The sequence below is a fragment of the Brassica rapa genome, chromosome A09, assembly GCF_000309985.2.
Source record: "Brassica rapa cultivar Chiifu-401-42 chromosome A09, CAAS_Brap_v3.01, whole genome shotgun sequence".
NCBI lineage: Eukaryota > Viridiplantae > Streptophyta > Magnoliopsida > Brassicales > Brassicaceae > Brassica > Brassica rapa.
Genome location: NC_024803.2, coordinates 26,943,067 through 26,966,647, shown reverse-complemented (window position 1 = coordinate 26,966,647; position 23,581 = coordinate 26,943,067). Strand labels below are relative to the sequence as shown.

Below are 23,581 nucleotides of genomic sequence, written 5' to 3'. Positions count from 1 at the left end.
TATTATTCCTATGCATCAACACTCACTTCCAAAAACAAGATTCAAAAGTAATATACTTTGGTAACTCAACAAACTCATGCTCCATCTCCACTGCTTCTTTAGATATTATACACAAAACAAGACAAAAAAAAATGAATCTCATAAAATACCAAACAGAACGTTACACTACCAAAACACTAACCTTATACCTCATATACTGCACATACTAAACTTTGTTAGTCAAACTACAAATAGTAGCATTGTATTACCTCAAGAAAGTGAGGTATTTGATATGCATATCACCACACATATTCTCCACAACATCCTTTAAATCCAAAAGCTCACATCACACCTTTGTAATTCCCTGCTACATTACCAGATCAACCAAGAGAAGAAGTAATCATGGAATAATCTTACTCTTAGGTTAGTACTTTCTCATGAGTTAAATATATGTTACGCTCTATGTCTTTTGATTGCTAACAGATCAACAGTAAGATTCGAAAGGACCCAATTTATAAGATCTTATAAATTTGATATTTGAAAACTTCATGAGAAAAACTTCATCTTCCTTACCAGAAACAAATCGATTTTGATAAACCAGGCTACAATTACAAAAAGAGATGAAAATCATAATCTATTCTCCTCTCACCTTTGTTAGCGTTTGTTAGGCGTCGGGAGAGAGATCTCTCGTTCGTCTGAGCTTATAGAGTCTGTCAGCTTCGCCGGAAAACTCGCCAGCGTCGTCAGATCTCGCCGGAAAACTCATCAACGTCGTCAAATCTCGCCGGAATTGGTCAACGTGAAGAATCTGAGATTTGGGGAATTTTAAGCTTTCAAAAAAGCGTGAGAAAGAGAAAGATGCTTTTGGTTTAATTAGTCAGGGGTACAATAGTATTTTGCCTATTAAAATTTTAATGGTGGTTAAGGTATAAATGAAATGTGGTACAAGAAAAGTGGTATTTTGGACAAATTTTCAACTATTTTTAATTTTTTTTTTAAGTATATATTTATAGAAACTCAAATTTCACATTCTAAAAACTTTATTCCACCCCTTAACTCTAAATCTTAAGTCTAGATTAGTTAACTCTAAGGGTATAAGTGTTTTTTACTTTTCATTAAAAATAAGGATAAAAATGGTTAAGATTAGTTAACTCTAAGGGTATAAGTGTTTTTTACTTTTCATTAAAAATAAGGATAAAAATGGTTAGTGTAAACATGAAATGAAATGTGATAATATAAATGTAGTATTTGTGAGAAATTTTTGTTTTTCATAACTTACTAAAAAGAATGCGGTAACTTAAGAATGGGCCTAAATAAATGCAATGTGCCTGAACAAATAAATAATGGGCCTTTTTGCTCAAGCCCAAGTTACGTAAAAAGAGAACAAAATCAAAATCTCTTGGGTGTCTTCTCTTCTTCTCATTCTTCCTTCTTCCATAAGACGCAGACAGGCAGAGGAGGGAAAAGAAAGAACCCCTAAAAAGTCTAAAACCCTTGTCGGAATTAAGAAGCGCTATGAAGTATAGTAGCTGAAAACTTTTTTCGGGATGCGTTTCTTGCTTCGTCTTCCTCAAACCCACCTGCGGAAACTGTCCAGTTCGATGTCAGTACTCATGGGTTCGAAACAGTTCCTCGAGTTTTGTCTTCTTCCTTCTTTTGCAGCTTCTTCTCCTTGTTGCACCCGTGGTGCTCAGAGGCAACTCTCTTCCGTTTCTAGAAGATTTCGTCCGGTTCTAGCCTCGAGACCCGTGTCCAAAAGCAGCCCTTATCACCAAAGGCCCAATGGTGTATCTCCCTACACTTCAATCTCCAGAGCCCCAAGTCCCGGTACGTCGTGAATGCTGTTTCCAATTGCTCCTCTATAGTTGATGAATTTGCTCAACGTATTGTGACTTGTAGTTGATCCTGAAGATGGTGCTGTGCAATCTAGATTAGCCAACTTGAGGCTTAAATTAGCTGATAATGGAATTGATGCTCAAAACTGTCCCTCTGGACAATACAGTGGTTTGATATGTCCCGAGGTAATAACATTTCTCTTTATGTCTTCTCCACAAGCCTCTTGGTATATGCCAAGACTTGAGAGAGTACTATTATGTTAATGTTGCATTTACGCTAAATTTTTAAGACTGTTCTTTATGCGCACGTCAGTGTGAAGGTGGTGACTCTGGAGAAAAAAGTTTGTCTCTTTTCATTGCTGCTGATTGGTATGCAAATCTTATTTTCGGCTTTGGTTTTGAATTTTCTTTTTCTTTTTTTTTTTTGTTTATGAGACTGTAGTTAATGATGCCCTTTTAATTCACAGTTCTTCGGCTACATGGAATTGCTTTCGAGGCAAGTGTGGGTTGAAAGGTGGAGTACGGGTGAGTTGCAACACAAGCATGACACACGTTTCTTGAAATCTAATTTGATTAAATGAAAATTTTATCCTCCTTCCTTTCTGCAGGTGGATGGTAGGTTTACTACATCTGTAGTTCCAGTGGAGAAGGTTGAAAGGAAACTTACTGTGGATAGTTTAGAGCTAGAACCTCTCTGCGACGAGGTTGTTGTCTTCTAGTACTCACTTATTGTTCTTTCTTTCTTCTGTGTTTACGATGAAGGAAAAAAATAATTTCATCTCTCTGTAATTCATTTGAGTTTGATAAAACCTTATTGTGTTCTTGGTTATGCTTCAGATTGAGGATTATTTCGCTGCAAGAATGATTTCAGCAGAAACACTAAAGAGAAATCGGGTTATGCAGAAAAGAATAGGTGATGAGGTACTTACAAATATTCTTCTGAATCTGTTATTTTTCAAGCTTTTCTGTTACTTGGCTCTCACTGGTCCAATCTTGTTTGCAATTAGAAAAATCATGAACCTTCTTTTCTAAAGGAACATGCTTGCTTCTTGGTCCTGTTAGCCTTCTTCTGTGGTTAGTTGCTTCTTCTCACCTTAAGTTCTTGCTTTGTTTATGTGGCAGATTGTAATTGCTTTTACGTATTGGCAAAGAGGGGAGCTTGTGAGTGTCAAGTACCGTTATCTAACTAAGAAGTTCTTTCAGGTCCATATCATACAACTTCCCTTTCTAATATCATACATGAACAACTCTCTCTCTCTCGAGCTTTCTTCTATTATGACTATATTTACATGTTTTTATGTGTGTGTTGTTTCCTTCAGGAAAAGAATACACGGAGGATCTTTTATGGGCTTGACGACATTGAAAAAACATCTGAAATCATTATAGTACGTTTACCTTTACCTCCTATTGAATGATCACATGGCATTGATGATGGCTAAACAGTGAATTTAATTCTTTGACTGTAGGTTGAAGGAGAAATAGACAAACTTGCGATGGAAGAGGCAGGTTTTAGAAATTGTGTGTCGGTTCCTGATGGAGCTCCAGCGTCGGTTTCTTCAAAGGAAACTCCACCTGAAGAAAAGGTTTGTCTTGTCTTTAGGCTTCATACCTTTTCTTATCTAAGTTTTCTTATTTGATTTCCCTAAGAACTTTACTCTTCCGTGAAGCTAGGACACCAAGTATAAGTTCCTATGGAATTGCAATGACTACTTAAAGAAGGTATGTGTGGCAACAATTTATTATTTTGTTTGATTCCAAGTATCTGGATATAAAAGTATTTTTTTTTTATTAACCTATAGGCATCTCGAATTGTTATTGCTACTGATGGTGATGGAGCTGGTCAAGCTCTGGCTGAAGAAGTTGCACGGCGTCTTGGCAAAGAAAGATGTTGGCGTGTCAAATGGCCGAAGAAAAGTGACGATGAGCATTACAAAGATGCAAATGAGGTCAGTTCACAGATGATATAAAAAAACGTTATGCAATTGCCTCATTGGTATAGAAATATAGATGACCTGCAATGATTCCTTACTTGGATGATTCTCTTAGGTGCTGATGTCTATGGGACCTCATTCACTCAGTGAAGCTGTTCGAAGTGCAGAACCATACCCTATACAAGGACTGTTCTCCTTTAAAGATTTCTTCGACGAAATTGATGCTTACTATCACCGGACTCATGGACATGAATATGGTGTTTCAAGCGGCTGGAAAACTTTGGACAACTTCTATAGTGTAAGCATTGAAGTCATGTTTATAATAATATATACTCATGTAGGGGTCAACACATCTGATGTCATATTCACCATTTGTTTGCTGATCAGGTTGTGCCAGGAGAGTTGACGGTTGTGACAGGGGTTCCTAATTCCGGAAAGAGTGAATGGATTGATGCTCTCTTATGTAATCTCAACCATAGTGTTGGCTGGAAGTTTGCGCTGTGCTCAATGGAAAATAAAGTGTGTTTCTGAATTAGTCCATGAATGGAAACAAAGAAACTGCGTTAAACCAGTTTTGCTTGATTGTTTCTGTTCTTGCTGTTTTGCAGGTACGAGATCATGGCAGGAAACTTTTGGAGAAACATGTAAAGAAACCCTTCTTTGATGCAGAGTAAGCTTCTCTCCATTTGAAAAGATCCACACTTATCTGATTCAAGCATAAAAAGAAAAACTGTGGCCTTGTATTTAACTTTGTGGTGTGTAATCAATCACCTTAAGGTTATGTTTCTCTTCTTTCTCTTTTTGGCTCAACAGTTATGGGAGAAGTGTCCCACGGATGAGCGTTGAGGAGTTGGATGAAGGGAAACTGTGGTTAGATGACACCTTCACCCTCATAAGGTAAAACCTTTCAGCCTTTTATAGAGCTTGTACATTTTGGAGATGTTGTGTTAAATAATATTTTGGTGTTTTGTGTTCTCATGAATAATCAGATGTGAATTGGACTCACTTCCAAGTATTGGATGGGTTCTGGAACGTGCCAAAGCTGCCGTTCTTCGGCATGGGATACGAGGACTTGTCATAGACCCTTACAATGAGCTTGATCATCAACGTACTCAACGACAGTGAGTGTTGGTGAAATGTTTATTCACTCCAATCAGTCTTTTACCTTGTTTCGCTAAGAACTATTTATACTTGTTTTGGATAGGACGGAGACAGAATATGTTAGCCAGATGCTTACGAAGATAAAACGATTTGCGCAACATCACTCTTGTCATGTCTGGTTCGTTGCACATCCAAAACAGTTGCAACAATGGGACGGAGGTCCACCAAACCTTTATGATATTAGCGGGAGTGCGCATTTCATTAACAAGTGTGACAATGGGATTGTTATTCACAGAAACCGTGATGAAAAGGCTGGTCCTCTTGATCTAGTGCAAGTGAGTACCATTTGGTTGTTTTTAATCTGTAGTTTAGTTAAAACAATGTGCATACTTGTCCTAAACAAGGTAATTAACTTTTTGTATGTTTCAGATTTGTGTGAGGAAAGTGCGAAACAAGGTTGCAGGACAAATTGGTGATGCATACTTGTGTTACGACAGGTAACATTATCTCTTTTTGCAAATAGCTGTTCACAAGAACTTAGTGGTCTGCTTTGGTTCTAGAAACTAGTTGAAGTTGTTTATAAGCACTCAAGAGTTTAGAGTAAAGAGGTGCAGTCATAGATTGATTGTTCAGTAATGAATTTTTTTTTTGTTCGACAGGGCAACTGGTTTGTTCTCAGATTCTCCTATAACACCTGAGAAGCCTGAGAGGAGATCAAGCAGACGGCAATGATCCGCGGTTTGGTGAGTTGAAATACCGTAAAAACACACGTTGGGACATAGTCGATAACATTTGTCTGCTAAATTTTATTCCTTTTTTGTTAGATGCTTTTACCTTTTGTGAGAATTAAAAGACTGTCTCAGTTTAATGTGGATGGTTTACGTGTTACTCTCTTCTGCTGTCTTGGTGGGTCTGATTCAAAAGACGTGATTTTAGATTTGATTTGTGTACAGCATGAGCTGGTGATCTTTTGTGCTCTGTCTCTTTCTGTAGTTTGTGCTGTTTCTCTCTGGTATCATCATCCTTTTATTGCGGCTGATTTGGCGGGGTGAGTTAGCTGGAACTGTTGACCTCAACAACTTCTCTGTTATAATTATCGCAACTCTTTGCCAACTGCTTCGATTATTTCTACTGTGTTTTGGTTATCTTGATTATTATTGGCACGCAAATAATATAGTTTGAAGGGATAATTAGGAAAATACCATATTTATGTTTTCAAATTTGAAAAAATATACTGACTCAATTTGTTTTTCAAAACTACTCTTGTCCAATTTGTAAAATGACATCTTCCCCAGGTTTAAGTTAGATTTTATCTTTTAGTGATTAAATTCAAATTTCCAAGTTATTAAGATCAATATATTGATTTAAAATATATATTGGATTAACCTTTTATGATATTACAATCTTTATCAAAAATATCTCTTATACATTATTTGTTAAGTGATTTATACATGTGTGTCACTGAAAAAAATGATATAGCACTAAAAAATGATGACAGTTTTAAAAAGTGACATTTTTAAGAAAAAAATGATATGACATCATATTAACTGTGACTTGTAAAATTTCTTTTTAAAGCTTTATATTTTTTTGCAAGAATTTTAAATATAACAATGACTAATAACTCATATAATGTCAATTTTCCATATAGATATTATTTTTTGGTAAAACTATTAAAATGTATAGTTCGTATATCTAATCTATTAAAACTGAAATACAAACTGAAATCTATACTATTAAAAGGGAAGCAATTTTTAAAAATCTACTTATAAAAAGTTGTTGGACCATTTTCTTTTTTTATTTTTTGGTATTCCTTATATATTATATGTTATCCCTATTTAATCTCACTTTGTTATCAACAAAATAAATATTATTAATTGGGCTTTGGGCGTTTAATTTAAAAAAGATAATTTAACTGATATAACCCATTCAGAAAAGAAAATTATAAATCCAATTAACATTTGTTATAGAAAAAGAAAATTAACCAAATTAACTTTAGACCCATTTTTTACAAAATCCCAAATTATGAAGACCATTTTATACATAAATACATATAAATGTAACATTATTTAAATTATATGGATTTCTAATAATAAAATATCTGTCACAAACTGATTTTTTTTTTAAATTGATAATAGTTTGATAGAAAATTTAAAAAGGAAAAAAAATAATACTTGCTTCACTATTTTGGTAGATTGATAATTAATATATTTATAAATAAACTTAACAATATTTGTTAAAAGAAATTTCTTATACAAGTCAAATGTATATTAATATATCAAAAATTTATAAAACAAAAAACAAATTATATTTTTTTCAGTGGGTTAATAACGGCCTTTTTGATTTTCAGATACTTTTACTATATTCATTTTATTATATTCTATCCCACTAATATGAGTTACTAGATCTTACGGTTCGACCACAAGTCTGATTCGGATATGAAAGCTTAATGAAAATATTATACCGGACTGAAATTAATAGAATAGCTTTTAAATATTTTAGATATCTAATAATAAATATAAATTCATTTAATATTTGAGTTTACGGTCACCAAAAAAATACCCGCTTCTTAAACACGGATCAAAATCTAGTTAACCTTTAAAATTATAGCTTAACTACATCTAAATGCCACTGAAGTACTAACTAATCCTAGGATTTCAGCATTAATTGCATTTTCCTAATTGTATACATAACTTCCTAAATCAAATGTACTATAATAAATTGGCCATACATGTGACGTTTGTTTGTAACAATGTTTTTGTGAACATTACCATTAAACCGTCATCTTATCATCTTTATTATTATACATTTGGTGATATTCACAAATTTAAAAATAGTGGAAAAGAATATATATCTTAACCCTCATATATAGGAATAGATTTATATAATCATTAATTTATCACATTAAATAGTGCAAAAGATTATTACTAAAATCTTATATATGTATCTATCTATTCTATTAGTTTAGATTCCTATTTTTATCTATTAATAAAATATTGTCATTTAAATTTTAAATGATCCATTTAAAATTGACATATATTGTATACTGTCAAAAAACAATGTGATTAATCTAAAGAACTGAGCATCACAATAAAAACAAACCGTAGTAAATAAATTTTTGGATTATACACGACCAACATTTACATCTTATCATCTAATTTACTAGAACCATAATATATAAACAACCCCAAATTTGCATCAATTAAATTTTTGAACCAAATAAGATAGGAACATGTAGTATATATTTTGATTGATTTAGAAATCCATATAGTATTATAAATCCAAGTAAAATATGCAAATCCAGAGGTGTTTCTTCGGATTTGAGTCTTTGTATTTTTAACAAAAAAATCCAAAAAAATCCATTCAAATTCATTATAAAATCAAATATATTAGTAAATTCGTACGATTGAATAACACTTGATTTAATAGAGAATTTATGAATCATTAAACCAATAACACATGATTTTAATACATATTTTAAAATCATAAAACCAATAACATTAGATTTAGTTCGGATTTTCAAATCCATTTAAATACAACAACCAATAACCCCTACGTAATAATTTGTCTTTAGTTTGACAAAAAAAAACATTAGATGAAAAACATTACATGCCCTTTAAAAGGGCGGGTTAGATCCTAATAACTATTAAAATAATATATATATATATATATATATATCACATTAATAAAAATAAGCTAAATAAGATTACAAATATAATTCTTTACATCAACTTAAATATCATATTTGTATAAATAAATATAATTGTAAATGTGCATCAAAAATACAAAAAAAAAATAACACTAATCAAAAAAAAAAATTGATAGGTAAGTGTTTAAAATTTTATTTAAGTTATTTGTTCATCTTCGTCATGTTAATTAACCAATTGATTTCCAAGTTTAACATATTTTAATTAAAACAAACAAAATCTCAAATTAATTAGCATTTATATCTATATAAATATATATGTATATATTTAAAACTAAATTATAAGATATATTTTAAAATAAATAATCATTAAACATAATATAAAATAACTAAAATTAATATTATAAAATGTAATTTATCTTTGTTAAAATTTAAATAAAAACTAATTGAAATAGTTATACCAAATCAAAAGAAATAAGATTACAAAAGATATGTTTATGATTTTTTAACCATTAAATTTAAAATATAAAAATAAGAATATTGAAATATAAATCAAAATTTTCTTTTAAGATAAAAATTAATATATTTAAAATTATTTTTGCGTATAGTGTAAGAAAACACCTAGTAAACGAGATGAAAATCAAGTCGAAGACATAGTTTTTGCATTTTTTTTTCAAAGCAAACTCAGATACATGGCAACAGCAAACGTGAAAACGACTTTTTTGCTTGGAATAAATCTAAAATTCTTTCAAAGAAAAAATATAACTAGAGAATTTTATATAACAAAGTATCATTTCGACACATAACATAAAACTTTACATGTTATTTTAGAACTAGGAACAAATGGCACTGTCCATGTGATAGCTAATCGTTGCATTGGTCGTCAGTGTGCTCAGAAATCTCACTAAAGAGAAAAATATACAAAACTTATAAAACGTAATGACTGGATCAAAATTTAACAAGTTTCAAATGACTATGATTTTTTTTTTTGGTAAAAAAAAATGGTTTCAATTCTTTGTCAAGAATCCAAATATTATAAATAGTCATTCCCGACGTGAATTGAACCCAAATATAACGTTACAGCCGCAATCTCTTTACCACTAGATCAACGTAACCTTGATGACTATCAATTTTTTTTACACAAAATATTGCATTTCCTACGATGATTATTTTATTACTTTCATTTAAATTAAAATTATATTTAAAATAATAAATTTAGTTTCTTGCTGTAATTATAAATTTAACTAGGATAAATTAGTTATTTAGCTGAAGAAAAGTGTAAAGTATTTCTTCAGATTTTCCCTAGTTTAAAAGCAAATTTAATAGTTGCGTCGCTGCACTTTAAATGTCATCATATAATCTCATTGGGAGCTCGTTAATATTTTGGAATACATTTTTATTCGCATCAAAGATATTCTTTTTGATTCATTTAAATCATAAAACGACATTTATTTTGAAACAAAAATTTTGTTCTATCGAAACGGAGGAACTATTGACCAAGACCAACGTTTATTGATACCTATCTATGATATTAAATGTTCACTTTCATTTTTTATTAGCAACTAATAATTATTGATGTTAGTAATTCTTAATTTGATTTGGTTAAATATCGTAAACACCATGTTGATAAGGGTTTACTGAATATTTAATAGATGTATTATGAATTGAATCCAATCAAACAGCTAGTAACTAAAAAAAAAGTTTTGCTGGCATATTTGGTGTCAACAGCTAAAAGTGAACACTTACTTACCAAGACAGGAGAGTACCTGATTGATTAGTTTAATTATACTTGTAATGATAATCATTTTTGTAGTGATTCATTTAAAAAAAAAAATATTGAGGAGGAAAGCATTTTACCGTTACAAGGAAAAGATTCTCAGATACTGGTACACTATCTAATTATAAGTGTAAATTATAATTAGGGTAACTCCAAATTGTAAAATTAGCATCAAACAAAACAAGAACACATTGAATCTAAGTTTTACAGTCAGCAAAACACAAAAAATGGAAGTAGGGACTTCGGTTGAATAATCAGTCCGTTGCGCCAACTTCTCTCTAGAGTCTCCAACAAAGAATATAGTTTCGGTGGCCGGTAGCGTTGCCGCCGGTCACCAGTCTCTCTGTTTCTTTTGTCTTTTGGTGTATATACTTTCGCTTGGCGAGTTACTACTTCCGCTTGTCGGATAAATATTTTCGCATGGCGACTTTTGTTGTGAGTTTCGGTCCGGTACAGAACTATACTTCATGTTTCCTTTCTTATCTCTGATTATCAGGATCGATAAATAAAAGAACTCCGAATTATAATCGGAGTGGTACTTGGCCCTTTCACATGTGCTTGAATTCGGCTAGCTTCTGTCTAAACTCTCTAATCATCGGTTTGTCCAGAGTTCTTTCTAGGAGTATAATTCTTTACTTCTCTAATCGATTAGTAAGATCGATGTAAAGTTTCTCTGATTGGAAGAAGTATGAAGTATTGAAAGTCTCTATCAATTTGGAGTATGATTAGTAAAGTCGGCGTTTCTTATGGCGGTCCGACATAAATCTATTTCCGGTTGTCCAGAGCTTCTCCTGTGCAAATTATCCCCGGTGGTTTTAAGTGTACAGCAAGTTAGTACGTTTAATAGTGGAAGAGCTTTGATTGGTACAAGGTTTAGCGGAGAAGAATCATAAATGGAGAGGCGATTACAGTTTCATCCCGGCCATGGAAGCTTGAAGCGGTTGAGATTTGCCGCTGCATGATGAAAGACACAAGGAGAGGATACGTGTCTTGGGAGATTTAATGGAGCCTACACGTGGATGGCAAAAGCATCATCAACCGTTTCCTTTTTAGGTTTTAACTAGTATTATAGCAAGGGCAAAATAATTGTCAAATTAAAGATGAAAAACATTACATTAGTTAACTTTTTTTTTTTTTGAGAAAAAGCTTTAGTTACCATTGTTTACCACTTAAATGAATACAGAAATACACATCTTTAATAGTTGACAACTGCTTTTGTGGATGAACTCGAGGGCTTGAACGCATTTGAGAAACGAAACATTCGATGGAGCTTTAAATGAGAGTGTTAAAGACATTTCATCACCATTATTATTAGACTTTGAGGAGTTGGTGCTTCTTGTTCTATGTCTTCCGTGCTTAAATATTTTACGCAATGAATACATGTGTTAGAAATTTTCTGAGTTTTATGTGAAACTTATAATTTACGGTGTTTTCTGATCTTTTAAATGTGGAGATTTCAGTTTATTTAGATGCAAAAGAAGTGAAGGTAGTGGGACGGTAAAGATATTGGAAAACAGTTTCACCAATAGAACTGAAAGAATTTTTAATAATGGAAGATTAAAAAAAATAGACAATAATTAACTTTATCGAAACAATACAAAACAGAATATGTAAAAAAAAATCAAATGAAAAGGACAGTGAACAAACAAAGAATCATGGGTTGTGGGCTACTTTTTTAAAATTGTTCTACGGTTTCTGTTAGTTTTTTCTTTTAAGCATTATTTTTCTTTCAGATTGTTCTCTATTCCAATTTTTTTTTTGAAAAATAGATTTTCCACATGTCAGCTTTAGATTGGTGATGCGACTTTATATAAGGGATTTCTGTAATCTTCTCTAATTGGGCCTTTGTATTAATCAGTTGTATGCCCTTTGGGCTTGAATGAAGATCAAATTGACAAAAAAAAAAATCAGTCCGTTGCGCCGAACATACTCTGTCGAATAGTCCACGTGTCGATCTCCCGGTGGATGACCAGATCAGCAGAGACGACCGTTGCAACATGCGAAGACGAACGTGGGGGACCCAGCAGATATCTTTTGTGTAAAGTTTGGATCATTGGATGGAGGAGAGAGATTGAAAGGCTTTTAAATCCAACGGTTATGGTTTCTCCTTGTTTTATTTTAGTGGTGGACCCTACATTTGACCGTTGCTTAGAATGGGTGGGGTCCAGCCCTCAAAGCTCAATACTTTCTCCTCTCTTATTAATAAACCGTAAAAGATAAAACACAAGAGGAAGTCGAATTGAGAGATACTCTTTATTTAGGTAAATTTCTCTCCAAGAAGTAGCTACTGTTTTAATTTCAGATCTCTTCAAGAATCAAGAAGGAGAATTAGGTTATTCAAATTTAGTAATTCATAGATAAAAAAGTTATGAGTTTTTTTTTTGTTAGTGTGTTATGTTTTGATGATTAAAGATTTGTTTAAATGTGATTATAGGCAAAAGATTAAATATGACTGCTGAAGTAAAGGTGGAGGAGAAACAGGTAGAGTCTGCGGTTGTTATTGCATCTGTGGAGGAGGAGACAACAGTTAAAGTTGTTGTTGAGGAAGAGAAAGAGACTAAGGTTGAAGAAGAAGAAGATGAGAGCAAGCCTAAGGGTGTTGAGAAGATATCTTCTTTCAAGGAAGAAAGCGATTTCTTCTCTGATTTGAAAGAGTCCGAGAAAAAGGCTCTCAGCGATCTCAAGACAAAGCTTGAGGAAGCTATTACTGAAAACACTCTCTTGAAAGAGAGTCCTGTTAAGGTGGAGAAGAAGAAGAGTGAGGCTATTGTTACCGAAGAAGAAGCTAAAGCTGAGACGAGTGAACCAGCGGTTGTTGCTGAGGACAGCCCCAAGGAAGAGGCCAAGACTGATGCTAATGCTGAGACCATTGAGAAGGAAAGCCCTGAAGAAGAAGTAAAGGCTGAGACTGTGGATAACGACATCGAGCTATGGGGAGTGCCACTGCTTCCAAGCAAAGGAGCTGAAGGAACCGATGTGATCCTCATGAAGTTCTTGAGAGCAAGAGACTTCAAAGTCAACGAAGCCTTTGAGATGCTCAAGAAAACCCTCAAGTGGAGAAAGGAACACAAGATTGATTCAATCCTTGGAGAAGACTTTGGGGAGGATCTTGCCTCTGCAGCTTACATGAACGGTCTGGACCTAGAATCACGCCCTGTCTGTTACAATATCTACAGCGTTTTTGGTAACGAGGAGCTTTACCAGAGCAGGGAGAATCTATTGAGATGGAGGTTTCAGCTGATGGAGAAGGGAATCCAGAAGCTTGATCTGAAACCAGGAGGTGTTACTTCTCTTCTCCAGATCCATGATCTCAAGAACTGTCCTGGACTTTATAAAAAGGAGCTCTGGGTCGCAATCAAAAACGCAATAGTAGCTCTGCAGGATAATTACCCGGAACTCGTCTCCAGAAACGCGAGTTCATATTATTATCATTCACTTGCCTTCTCTCTATTACCAAATCTCCTGACTTGTGTGTAAATTGTTTTTAATGTTCTGCAGGTATTCATAAATGTTCCCTTCTTGTTCTATGCTGGCAGCACTCTCCTGTCACCATTCTTAACTCAAAGAACCAAGAGCAAGTTTGTTGTGACTCGTCCAGCTAATGTCACAGAGACTCTTCTCAAGTAAGCACCCAATACTAACCACCGCTCCTCCTAATATTCTTTGAATGTCTCTAATCTTTATCATAACATTTATTATGCATTGTGGCTTGATGAAGCTACATTCCAGCAGAAGAGATCCCGGTTCAGTACGGTGGTTTCAAAAGATATGATGATACCGAGTTCTCCAACGAAGCTGTTTCTGAAGTTGTCGTTAAGCCTGGATCATCTGAAACCATAGAGATCCCAGCTGCTGAGGTAAAGAATTTTGAAAACCAAAGTCCGTTCTTGTTTCAGGAGTGGTAAAATATCTATCTACTCTTTGTTTGTTTCATAGACTGAAGGGACATTGGTGTGGGACATTGCGGTTTTGGGATGGGAAGTGAGTTACAAGGAAGAGTTTGTACCAGCAAATGAAGGGGCTTACACTATAATTGTCCAAAAGGGGAAGAAGATTGGATCAAACGAAGGACCGTTGAGGAACAGTTTCAAGAACAGTGAGTCTGGTAAGATTGTTCTGACCGTTGACAATGTTTCCAGCAAGAAGAAGAAGAGAGTTCTGTACAGGTACAGGAACAAGACGGAGTCCTCTTGCTGAAATAGAGGCTTTTCAGCAGATATCTATCTAAGCAGTCTATAAAATATTCTTTTGCTACAGCTTAAAGTTTGATGTCATTGTTTAATTGAAATTCAATCTTTTGCTTGTTCTGTTATGAGATTTCTTTCTGTTGTTTTTATATGCTATATTTCAAATATTTTAAAACGACTATAAATTACTAAAAATGGTTAAAGTCTCACATTAAAAATTTCTGAAACAACTTCATAACTTGAAAATTATATATTCGATTTACAACAAATATCATTGAGGAGAAGAATGCGAGGAAGAACAAGAACACAGAGGTGACGGTGATGGTGAAAACACCACACAGAGAAAAATAAACAAAATATATAAATGGTGACGACTCAATATCAAAATATGGAGAAAAGACAAAAAAATATCTTAAAATAATAATTTTCAAAAATATTAAAAAATAGAATATAGTTTGACGCTAAAATCTTTAATTTTATAATCAACACATACCTAAATACAATATTGAAAATTATTATTGTTTACACGAGATGTTCACTCCATCACTAATAAGTACTACACAATATTGAAAAAAATAAACACAAAATATATTAACGTATTACCTATTAGTACATAACACACTGAAAATACCAAACAATACTTTTAACAAATAAAAACGATCAAATAACTACATTATATAGATCATACTTAACAACAATGAAACACAATATTCCGCTCGAAGCGTGGACGCACTCCTAGAATGTTATATTTTGAATCTTTAAAAAAACCTATAAATTAATTAAAGTATTAAAAGTTCCATACTCAAAATTTTGTGTCTAGTGGTTTAAAATTTCATTATAACATGATACAAATAATTTAAATAAAGCTATATGAATATGAGTCGAGTCTCATTTAAGAAAATATTTAAATCCAAAAAGATACATATTTTGATATTTTTTAAATGAAATTATATACTAATACATAAATATTATATTTGTGGAATTCTGCTTTTAAAAAAGGGAGGGAAAAAATAAAAAGATAGGAAAGAAGTAAAAGGGGAAGAAACTAAAGTAGGGCTCCAACATTATTCATATATATATATAAACCAGATATGCCGCCAAAGTTCCCTTGTCGCCCACCTCCCTCAAAATAAATATTTCGGTCCTTCCGTTTGGCCTTTCGGATTCGACAATCAACGAGGTCAGTGATTTTGATTTAGCAGTCTGTCTACGAATTCTTTGTCTGATGTTTGATTGAAGAAGATTTTCGTTTCTAGAATAGAACCTAACTAACACCGAATTGTTTGAATGTTAAAGAGATGAGTGAAGACTTGATACCAATCTCGGTGTGGTGGGACATCAACAGCTGTCCGGTTCCCACTGGTTGGTCCGAGAATTTCATCGGCTTTGACGGATGCAGGCTACGATGGTCATAACATCACTGCCATTGGCAACCTAGAGCACATCCGTGATGAGGTCTTGCTTCAGATCCTGTGAAGATAAGGCTCAACAGATCCTTTGCCCCCGCTCCTCATTTTCGCTTTCGGCCAAGTGTGCATATGGCAACAACGACTGTGCTTTGGGACATGGACAGCTGTCCGCTTCCCGATTCTTTTAGTCCATCGCTGGCTGGTCGGAGTATAAGATCGGCATTGAAAAATTCAGGCTACCTTGGTCCGGTCACCATCACTGCCATGTCCAACCTACATCTCAACCCACGCTCTGCTTCCCTCCTGGAAGCGCTCTTTTCCTCTGGAATCCATATTTCAAACATCTTCGGCTGTATGTCTTTTTATCCCTTTGGTTTTTTTCTTTTTACAAGTAACGGTTCTCAACGTTGATTTCCTTTTTGCTCGAAACAGATTACCTGTCTCAGTTGTTTGGCTGGAGAATGAGTGCGCAACCTCCGGCTACTTTAATGCTCATCTGTGGTGATACACACTGGAAATGTTATCTGAACCTCTTTTCCGCATATGCGATGAGGCTCAACAGATCCTTTGCCCCCGCTCCTCATTTTTGCTTTCGGCCAAGTGTGCATATGGCGACAACGACTGTGCTTTGGGACATGGACAGCTGTCCGCTTCCCGATTCTTTTAGTCCATCGCTGGCTGGTCGGAGTATAAGATCGGCATTGAAAAATTCAGGCTACCTTGGTCCGGTCACCATCACTGCCATGTCCAACCTACATCTCAACCCACGCTCTGCCTCCTTCCTGGAAGTGCTCTTTTCCTCTGGAATCCATATTTCAAACATCTTCGGCTGTATGTCTTTTTATCCCTTTGGTTTTTTTCTTTTTACAAGTAACGGTTCTCAACGTTGATTTCTTTTTTGCTCAAAACAGATTGTCTGTCTCAGTTGTTTGGCTGGAGAATGAGTGTGAAACCTCCGGCTACTTTAATGCTCATCTGTGGTGATACTACACTGGAAATGTTATCTGAACCTCTTTTCCGCATATGCGATGAGGGATTCACCATTCTCGTGGCACATCCTGGACGAAAACCCGATTCTTTTAGTCCATCGCTGGCTGGTCGGAGTATAAGATCGGCATTGAAAAATTCAGGCTACCTTGGTCCGGTCACCATCACTGCCATGTCCAACCTACATCTCAACCCACGCTCTGCCTCCCTCCTGGAAGCGCTCTTTTCCTCTGGAATCCATATTTCAAACATCTTCGGCTGTATGTCTTTTTATCCCTTTGGTTTTTTTCTTTTTACAAGTAACGGTTCTCAACGTTGATTTCCTTTTTGCTCAAAACAGATTGTCTGTCTCAGTTGTTTGGCTGGAGAATGAGTGTGCAACCTCCGGCTACTTTAATGCTCATCTGTGGTGATACTACACTGGAAATGTTATCTGAACCTCTTTTCCGCATATGCGATGAGGGATTCACCATTCTCGTGGCACATCCTGGACGAAAACCCGTTTCAGCAGATCTCTGGAAAAGCTTCCTTTCAGTCGTTTCTAGAGATTGGATCTGGGAAAGCTTCCTAGGTGCTTTTCCTCTCTCTCTCTCTCTCTCTCTCTCTCTCTCTCTCTCTCTCTCTCTCTCTCTCTCTCTCTCTCTGATTGTAGCAAGGGCAATTGTCAATAATAGCACCTTTTGAAGTTTATGTCTCAAAAATGATACTAGAAGGAAAAAGTCACAAAAATGACATTCATTAAAGGGTAAAATATCCCTAATACCTTTGGTTTAAAATTAAATAAACAAACAAAAATAAATAAAAATAAAAAAATAAAAATAAAAAAAATAAAAAAAAATTTTATATAGTTTCAGATTATATGTTTTCAGATTCGAAATTTTTATAATTTTTTTTTGAAACTTTTTTTTCAATTTTTTTTTTATTTTTTTTCAAATTTTCTTTTTATAATTTAAAAATACTTTTTGAAACTGTTTTTAAAATTTTTATTTTTTATTTTAGTATTTATTTTTTATAAAATTTCAAGCCCTAATTTCAAAACTCCACCCCTTAACTCTGAACCCTAAGGTTTGGATTAATTAACCCAAGGGGTATAAGTGTATATTTACCTCTTTAATAAAACCTATTTTTGTGACTTTGAGCCTTGAGTGCTATTTTGGGAACAAAAACTTGATTTGGTGATATCTAGTCTTTTTCTCTTGTAGCAACTCTGTTTTTGAATCAGTTTTTTTTTTTCCCCAACAACTAATTCAGGTTCTGCAGATGATAAAGACGAGGCTCTTGAGTACAAGTGTAGGGAAATGGGTTACGTTTCTTGCGAAATGTGCGAATTTTCTGGCTTTAGCCTTGAAGATCTCACAACTCATTTCAGTAGTGATGAACATTTAGAGGAAGTAAGCATCTCTCTGCTTCTTAATATTTGTATCGATACATTTCTCCTACTATCCTCCCACGTCCTTTAAGTTTTGCTTGTCTTATCTCCTCTGATTTGCACTGGATGTGCTTCTTTTTTGTTGTTGTCACGCAGGTGTCCTACCATAATCCTCTAGACAAACATAGCTCTTCTACTTCTGCCGTAGAACCAAACGCAAGTTTTACTTAATATATCTCAAAACTTTTATAATTTTGCTGAAATTTGAAGCTAGACTTCTTTTTTGGTCGAATCTGCGTTTCTTATTGACATTTTTTTTTGGTGCTAAAACATCGAAAAATTAGGGCAATGAGAGGGAGACTAAGACTGAACATGTAGGTGAACAAGAGACCAGCTGTGCACCAAGAGGCACCAAGAGAGCAGTTGCGCACATTGTTCCATCGGATCTCTAAAAGATTGAATGGTTTTTGTTCTACTCTAGCGGAAAATGTTTTTGTGGTTTAAAAGTAAAGGCCCGCTCTGCAGCCCATTAAGATTAAAACCCTAGGGTTTCTTTGCCTTCTTCTATAAATACACAGCCTCCACCCCTTAGTTTCCCATCAGAAACTTTGAAACGAAGCTTTGCAGAGAAATCTCGGAGATCGGAAGCCCTAGCCGTCGATGATCTTTCTCTCTCCCTGCGCTGCCTCTCTTTCTTTTCTCCCTCTTCGCCGCATCTCTCTCCTCTCTCTCTCCTCACGATCTCTCTCTCCCGGCTGACTCTCTCTCTCTCTTTGCTGTAAGCAGCCGCGAGTGGTGGTGGTGGCCGCGTGGTGTCGTAGATTTCAGATCCCGTTTCTCTTACCCCTATTTTCAGATCCAGATCCGGATCTAGGCTAACGTGAGGTGTTCTACCCAGATCTCTTTCATGTTCTTCTATATTGTTGAATGTGGATTTAGGATTGAGTAGATCCTGTTTGTTGTTAGGTTGTTAGATCATATTGCATCAGAACTCTCATACTGATTTAGGACTTTAAATAAATTGTTGTGATGATGATTGATTGATTGACTGATTGATTGATTGGTTGAAGATCTGTTGTTTGTGATTGAGAGCTAGGATGGTTAGAAAGAATTGAACGTAGGATCATAAGCGAATAGTTAACCGGACTGGTTAGATGAATGATAGGATATGCGTGAATGATTGTTAAATGGATTGAGTGTGACACCGAGAACGGGTGGCGTCTAAAAAGGAAAGTAAGAAAGTATTTAGAGGTTAAAGAAAAAAGAAAATGATAAAGAAAAAGAAAATGATAAGAAAAAAGGAAATAAAGTAAAAAGGAAAGTTAATTGAATGAAATACGAACCACCGAGAGACTGGTGGAGAGTAAAGAGAAAGTAATTGAATGAAATACGAACCACCGAGGGACTGGTGGGGAGTAGGGGAAAACGCGGCGGCCGTAGCGTTCAAAAACGGCAGGGTAAGATTAGAGGTGCCGGTAAGATTGAGTCAAGCCGAGTCTTGGCGGGAAGGGGTCGTAATACACTGCAAGGGTATGTACTACATCCAAGGGAACCGGATGCCGAGTGTACCAGGACAGGCGGCCCCACAGGAACACAGCAAGAAAAAGGGAGGGTTGGTCCGCTTGAGCTGTGTAGGTCCTAGAGTTCTAGAAGGATTGGAGTCTTAAATAATAAACCGATTTATGTGAATTGAGTGATGACTGAGTTCATTACATTGCTTGATTTCGTGAAATGAAACTTTAATAGCTAGTTACGAATTGGGTGTAGTGACTAGTCGGTTCTCGTTTCGCATTGAGCAGTATAGAGGCTAATGGGAGAGACTGGTCTAGAATCGCTTCACTGAGTATTCATACTCACCCCTCTTTTTCCCTCTCCCTTTTGCAGGACTATAAGTGGAAGAGTCGATGGTAAGAAAGGAAACGCACTTGAAACTCATGGGACCAGAAACGGAACACAACTCCGCGCCCAGAAACTCCGGTTGGAAATGGGGAAGGAGCGGGCGTTTCAATAAACTTCCAATGTTTGATTCTTATGAGTTCTTTATGCTTGTGTTTCTTTGTAATTTTTTCACGAATACCATATGGATTTTGCTTCCCCCATGCAACATTGAGCATCAGCGACAGAAAGAGATAGTTGTGCATATAAAACGTAATATCTAAACAGTTTTTAATCAATTGGAAAGCATCTTACAAAATCTGGATGGCTTTCAAAAAAACCAGTGTGTTTCTAACCTATGATCCATTTCGAAAAATAAAAAAAAAGTTTGCATCAAACGAATGTCGAACCAGCGAACTAGGTGTGCGGCCACTACGCCAAGTACAATTAAACTGTTCATTAATATAAATAAAACTTAATAGCCAAACAGTATTTATTCAATTTAAATTGGAAAGCATCTTACAAAATCTGCATGGCTTTCCAAAAAATATATTTATGGAGACTCAAAACTATGGACATGACAAACTGTATTTTTGTAAAGTTTCATATTGTGATGAATAATTTTGTGAGCAAATCAATATAACCAAAAGCTTTAAAATTTTGGAAAAATTTTACATATAAATAGGCCCTTAAATTTGTGGAAAAGAAAAATTTGTTGGGATTGTGAAATACTATGTCCAACTCTATATTCTCCGATTAGTACAATATTGTCCACTTTGGGCCTAAGAAACAAGTCTGCATAGATTTACTTTTGGTTTCCTTCCCAAAAGGTCTCGTACTATTTAGAGTTGGACATCTCTTTATATATTAGACTCTCCTTTTTCTAATTCTCCAATGTGAGACTTATTTTGTTATATCACATTCTCCCCTTCAAACTAAGGATCACATTCATCTCGTCTCCAACAACTGACTTTCAGGATCTTTTGACTTGATCTCTGCCACACACACCTTCCAATCCTAACTCGATGGGTCCCGTTCCTATTCGAAGGGTATTTTGGTCTTCTTACAGATTTTCGTCAAACCGCTCTGATACCAATTGTTGGAATTGTGAAATCCCATGTCCAACTCTATATTGTCCGATTAGTACGATATTGTCCACTTTGGATCTAATTGGCTAGCCCGCATGGATTTACTTTTGTTTTCCTTCCCAAAAGACATTAGACATTAGAGTTAGACATCTCTTTATATATTAGACTTTCTTTTGTCTAATATCCGCTGTGGGACTTAACTTGTTATCTCACAGAGACGGCGCGTTTAGAGCAGACAGATAGAGCAGACTCGAGTAAAAAACCTCCTGCTCTGCTTAATAATGATTTTAATTGGCTAATAGAAATCAAACACATCTTCCAAAAGTGTTGAATTTTATTTACCATTTTTTTTTGACAAATCAACACAATAATTAGGCTTGTTTCTCTCCAAAGCATGACACCTCAGCTTTCAAAATAGCTGTAGGATTAACATGTCATCAAATGAAAAAAGTTGAGGAACCAATCTATTTATTTTGTAAGTCCACGTCAGTTTCACTCAACCGTAATGAGAAAAAAAATTACGAAGGTTACAGATCTCTTCTCCTCCTCCTCTGTCTCCTCCTCTCCTTATTCAATTTTGCTCAGACATGGGCTGGTCGAACCCCAACCCTTGCGAATGAGACACCCTCCAATGCGACAGGAGCAGCTGCGTCACGAGGATCCAGCTCAGACAGAAAGGGATCCGCAACACTCTCCCTCAGGATCTCCATAAACTCTCCGAGCTTGTCATCCTCGAGACTCACGTCAGACGGTCGGAGAAGACAGAGCAGCAGGAGAAGACAGAGCAGCGGGGTCGGAGCCGAGCTCGTCGTTCTCGAGACTCACGTCAGACGTTAGAGAAGACAGAGCAGCGGCATCGGAGAAGACAGAGCAGCGCGGTCGGAGCCGAGCTCGTCGTCCTCGAGACTTATCAGACGTCGGAGTAGACAGAGCAGCGGCGTCGGCGAAGAAGAGCAGCAGTGTCGAAGATGGTACTGAAGCGGGGATGGTTGACGGCGTAGCTTAAGAAGAGCTTGGTTTGACAGCTGAATTAGGTTTAATCAATTGGTTTAGTTAATAAACCAATTTGTAATTGTAACCAATTTTTAATTGTAAACCATGTATCCAAATTTCAATTCGTAAAGAAATACCAATTTATAAACCGATTTAGTTATAAATAAATTTTTAATTTATGTTTTTTTAATAATAATTAACAAAAAGTAAATAGTATAAAATTAATAATTTTAAAATAAATAATAACAAAAAATGATATTAAATAATATTTAATGGCATACAAATAAGAGAATTACCGTATGATATCACTAAAAAAGTTTCTATCATAAATGACAAATATAGACTCTAAAGATTGAAATGAACAAAATGTTTCATTAAATAATTAAATATACACTTATATCCCTAAAGTTAAGTAATTCAAACCTTAGGGTTTTAAGTTAAGGGTGGAGATTTGAGATTGAGATTTAAAATTTTATAAAATAAAAAATAAATATTAAAAATAAAAAATTTAAAAATAGTTTCAAAAATTATTTTTGAGTTACAAAAATAAAATTTCAAAAAAAAATTAAGAAAAAATAATTTTATAAAAAAGTTCGAATTTGAAAACATATAATCTAAAACTATAACAAATTTTTTTTTAATTTATTTTTATTTTATTTTATATATATCTAGGGTGTTAGAGTCCTTTTACCTATTAAATAAAACATTTTGGTTATTTTCCTCCTTGTGATATATTTTTGTGACCAAAAATTGAAAATGATATATTTAGAAAAATTGCTCTACAGAAAATGCTATATTAATCATAAAAAGTAGCAAGAAACAGCTATCTAATGTGCTCGACCTATTATCGCAACCGATGATACAGCGTACCTAATAACGCTATTGTATTGTAACATAGCGTTTTTCTGACGCTATTCATATTCGATTTTCTTGTAGTGGGTCTAGCAAAAGCTCAAAACCTTCGGTATGAAGATGAGTTTGCGAGAAAGCGACTGCAGGTAAGAATGAAAACAATGAACCTCTGTTTAAGAGTTTAAAGATTGTATTTTTACTAGCAAGTCTTTGACTTGGAAATTAGACGGATCATGAAGCTCAGAGGGCATAATGTGGAGTTGGTTAAGATGCAAGAGGAGTCTTCTATCCGGAAAGAGCAAGCAAGGATCGCCACGGAAGAACAAATTCAAGCACAGCGGCGCCAGACTGAGAAAGAGAGAGCTGAACTTGAGCGAGAAACAATTCATGTCAAAGCCATGGCTGACGCTGAAGGCAGAGCTCATGAAGCCAAATTTACGGAGGAGCAGAATCTAAGAATGCTTCTTGATAAGATAAATGGTGAAAGGGAGAAATGGCTTGCAGCTATCAACACAACCTTCGGTCACATTGAAGGTATGAAACTTTTAAGCATTG

General features: G+C 34.8%; 2 protein-coding genes and 1 long non-coding RNA gene across 5 annotated transcripts; all 3 read left to right on the top strand.

Moving 5' to 3' along the window:
* The first annotated feature begins 1,283 nt into the window (after positions 1-1,283).
* LOC103840315 (twinkle homolog protein, chloroplastic/mitochondrial) lies at positions 1,284-5,817 on the top strand. Of its 2 annotated transcripts, none has more exons than XM_009116813.3 (19): positions 1,284-1,806; positions 1,891-2,000; positions 2,128-2,183; positions 2,282-2,339; positions 2,423-2,518; positions 2,652-2,735; positions 2,937-3,017; positions 3,134-3,199; positions 3,281-3,397; positions 3,486-3,533; positions 3,614-3,760; positions 3,861-4,043; positions 4,133-4,264; positions 4,354-4,415; positions 4,559-4,642; positions 4,735-4,866; positions 4,950-5,181; positions 5,276-5,343; positions 5,506-5,817. In XM_009116813.3, the coding sequence occupies exons 1-19, from the start codon at positions 1,527-1,529 to the stop codon at positions 5,576-5,578; spliced, it is 2,109 nt and encodes a 702-aa protein (XP_009115061.1). In that variant the 5' UTR covers positions 1,284-1,526; the 3' UTR covers positions 5,579-5,817. The 2 variants fall into 2 exon arrangements, with proteins under 2 accessions (XP_009115061.1, XP_009115060.1); XM_009116812.3 differs by having other exon boundaries at positions 1,285-1,806; positions 1,879-2,000.
* A 6,579-nt stretch (positions 5,818-12,396) lies between these two features.
* Positions 12,397-14,631, top strand: LOC103840314 (patellin-4). Of its 2 annotated transcripts, none has more exons than XM_009116811.3 (5): positions 12,397-12,527; positions 12,701-13,677; positions 13,765-13,889; positions 13,985-14,123; positions 14,203-14,631. In XM_009116811.3, exons 2-5 carry the CDS (start codon positions 12,715-12,717, stop codon positions 14,461-14,463), a joined length of 1,488 nt encoding a protein of 495 aa, XP_009115059.1. In that variant the 5' UTR covers positions 12,397-12,527; positions 12,701-12,714; the 3' UTR covers positions 14,464-14,631. The 2 variants fall into 2 exon arrangements, with proteins under 2 accessions (XP_009115059.1, XP_009115058.1); XM_009116810.2 differs by having other exon boundaries at positions 12,415-12,598.
* Positions 14,632-17,888: 3,257 nt separating this feature from the next.
* On the top strand, positions 17,889-22,708 carry LOC117128610. Its single transcript, XR_004451999.1, has 2 exons — positions 17,889-19,103; positions 20,103-22,708. It is a non-coding gene; the product is annotated as an uncharacterized LOC117128610 (long non-coding RNA).
* Positions 22,709-23,581: the final 873 nt, after the last annotated feature.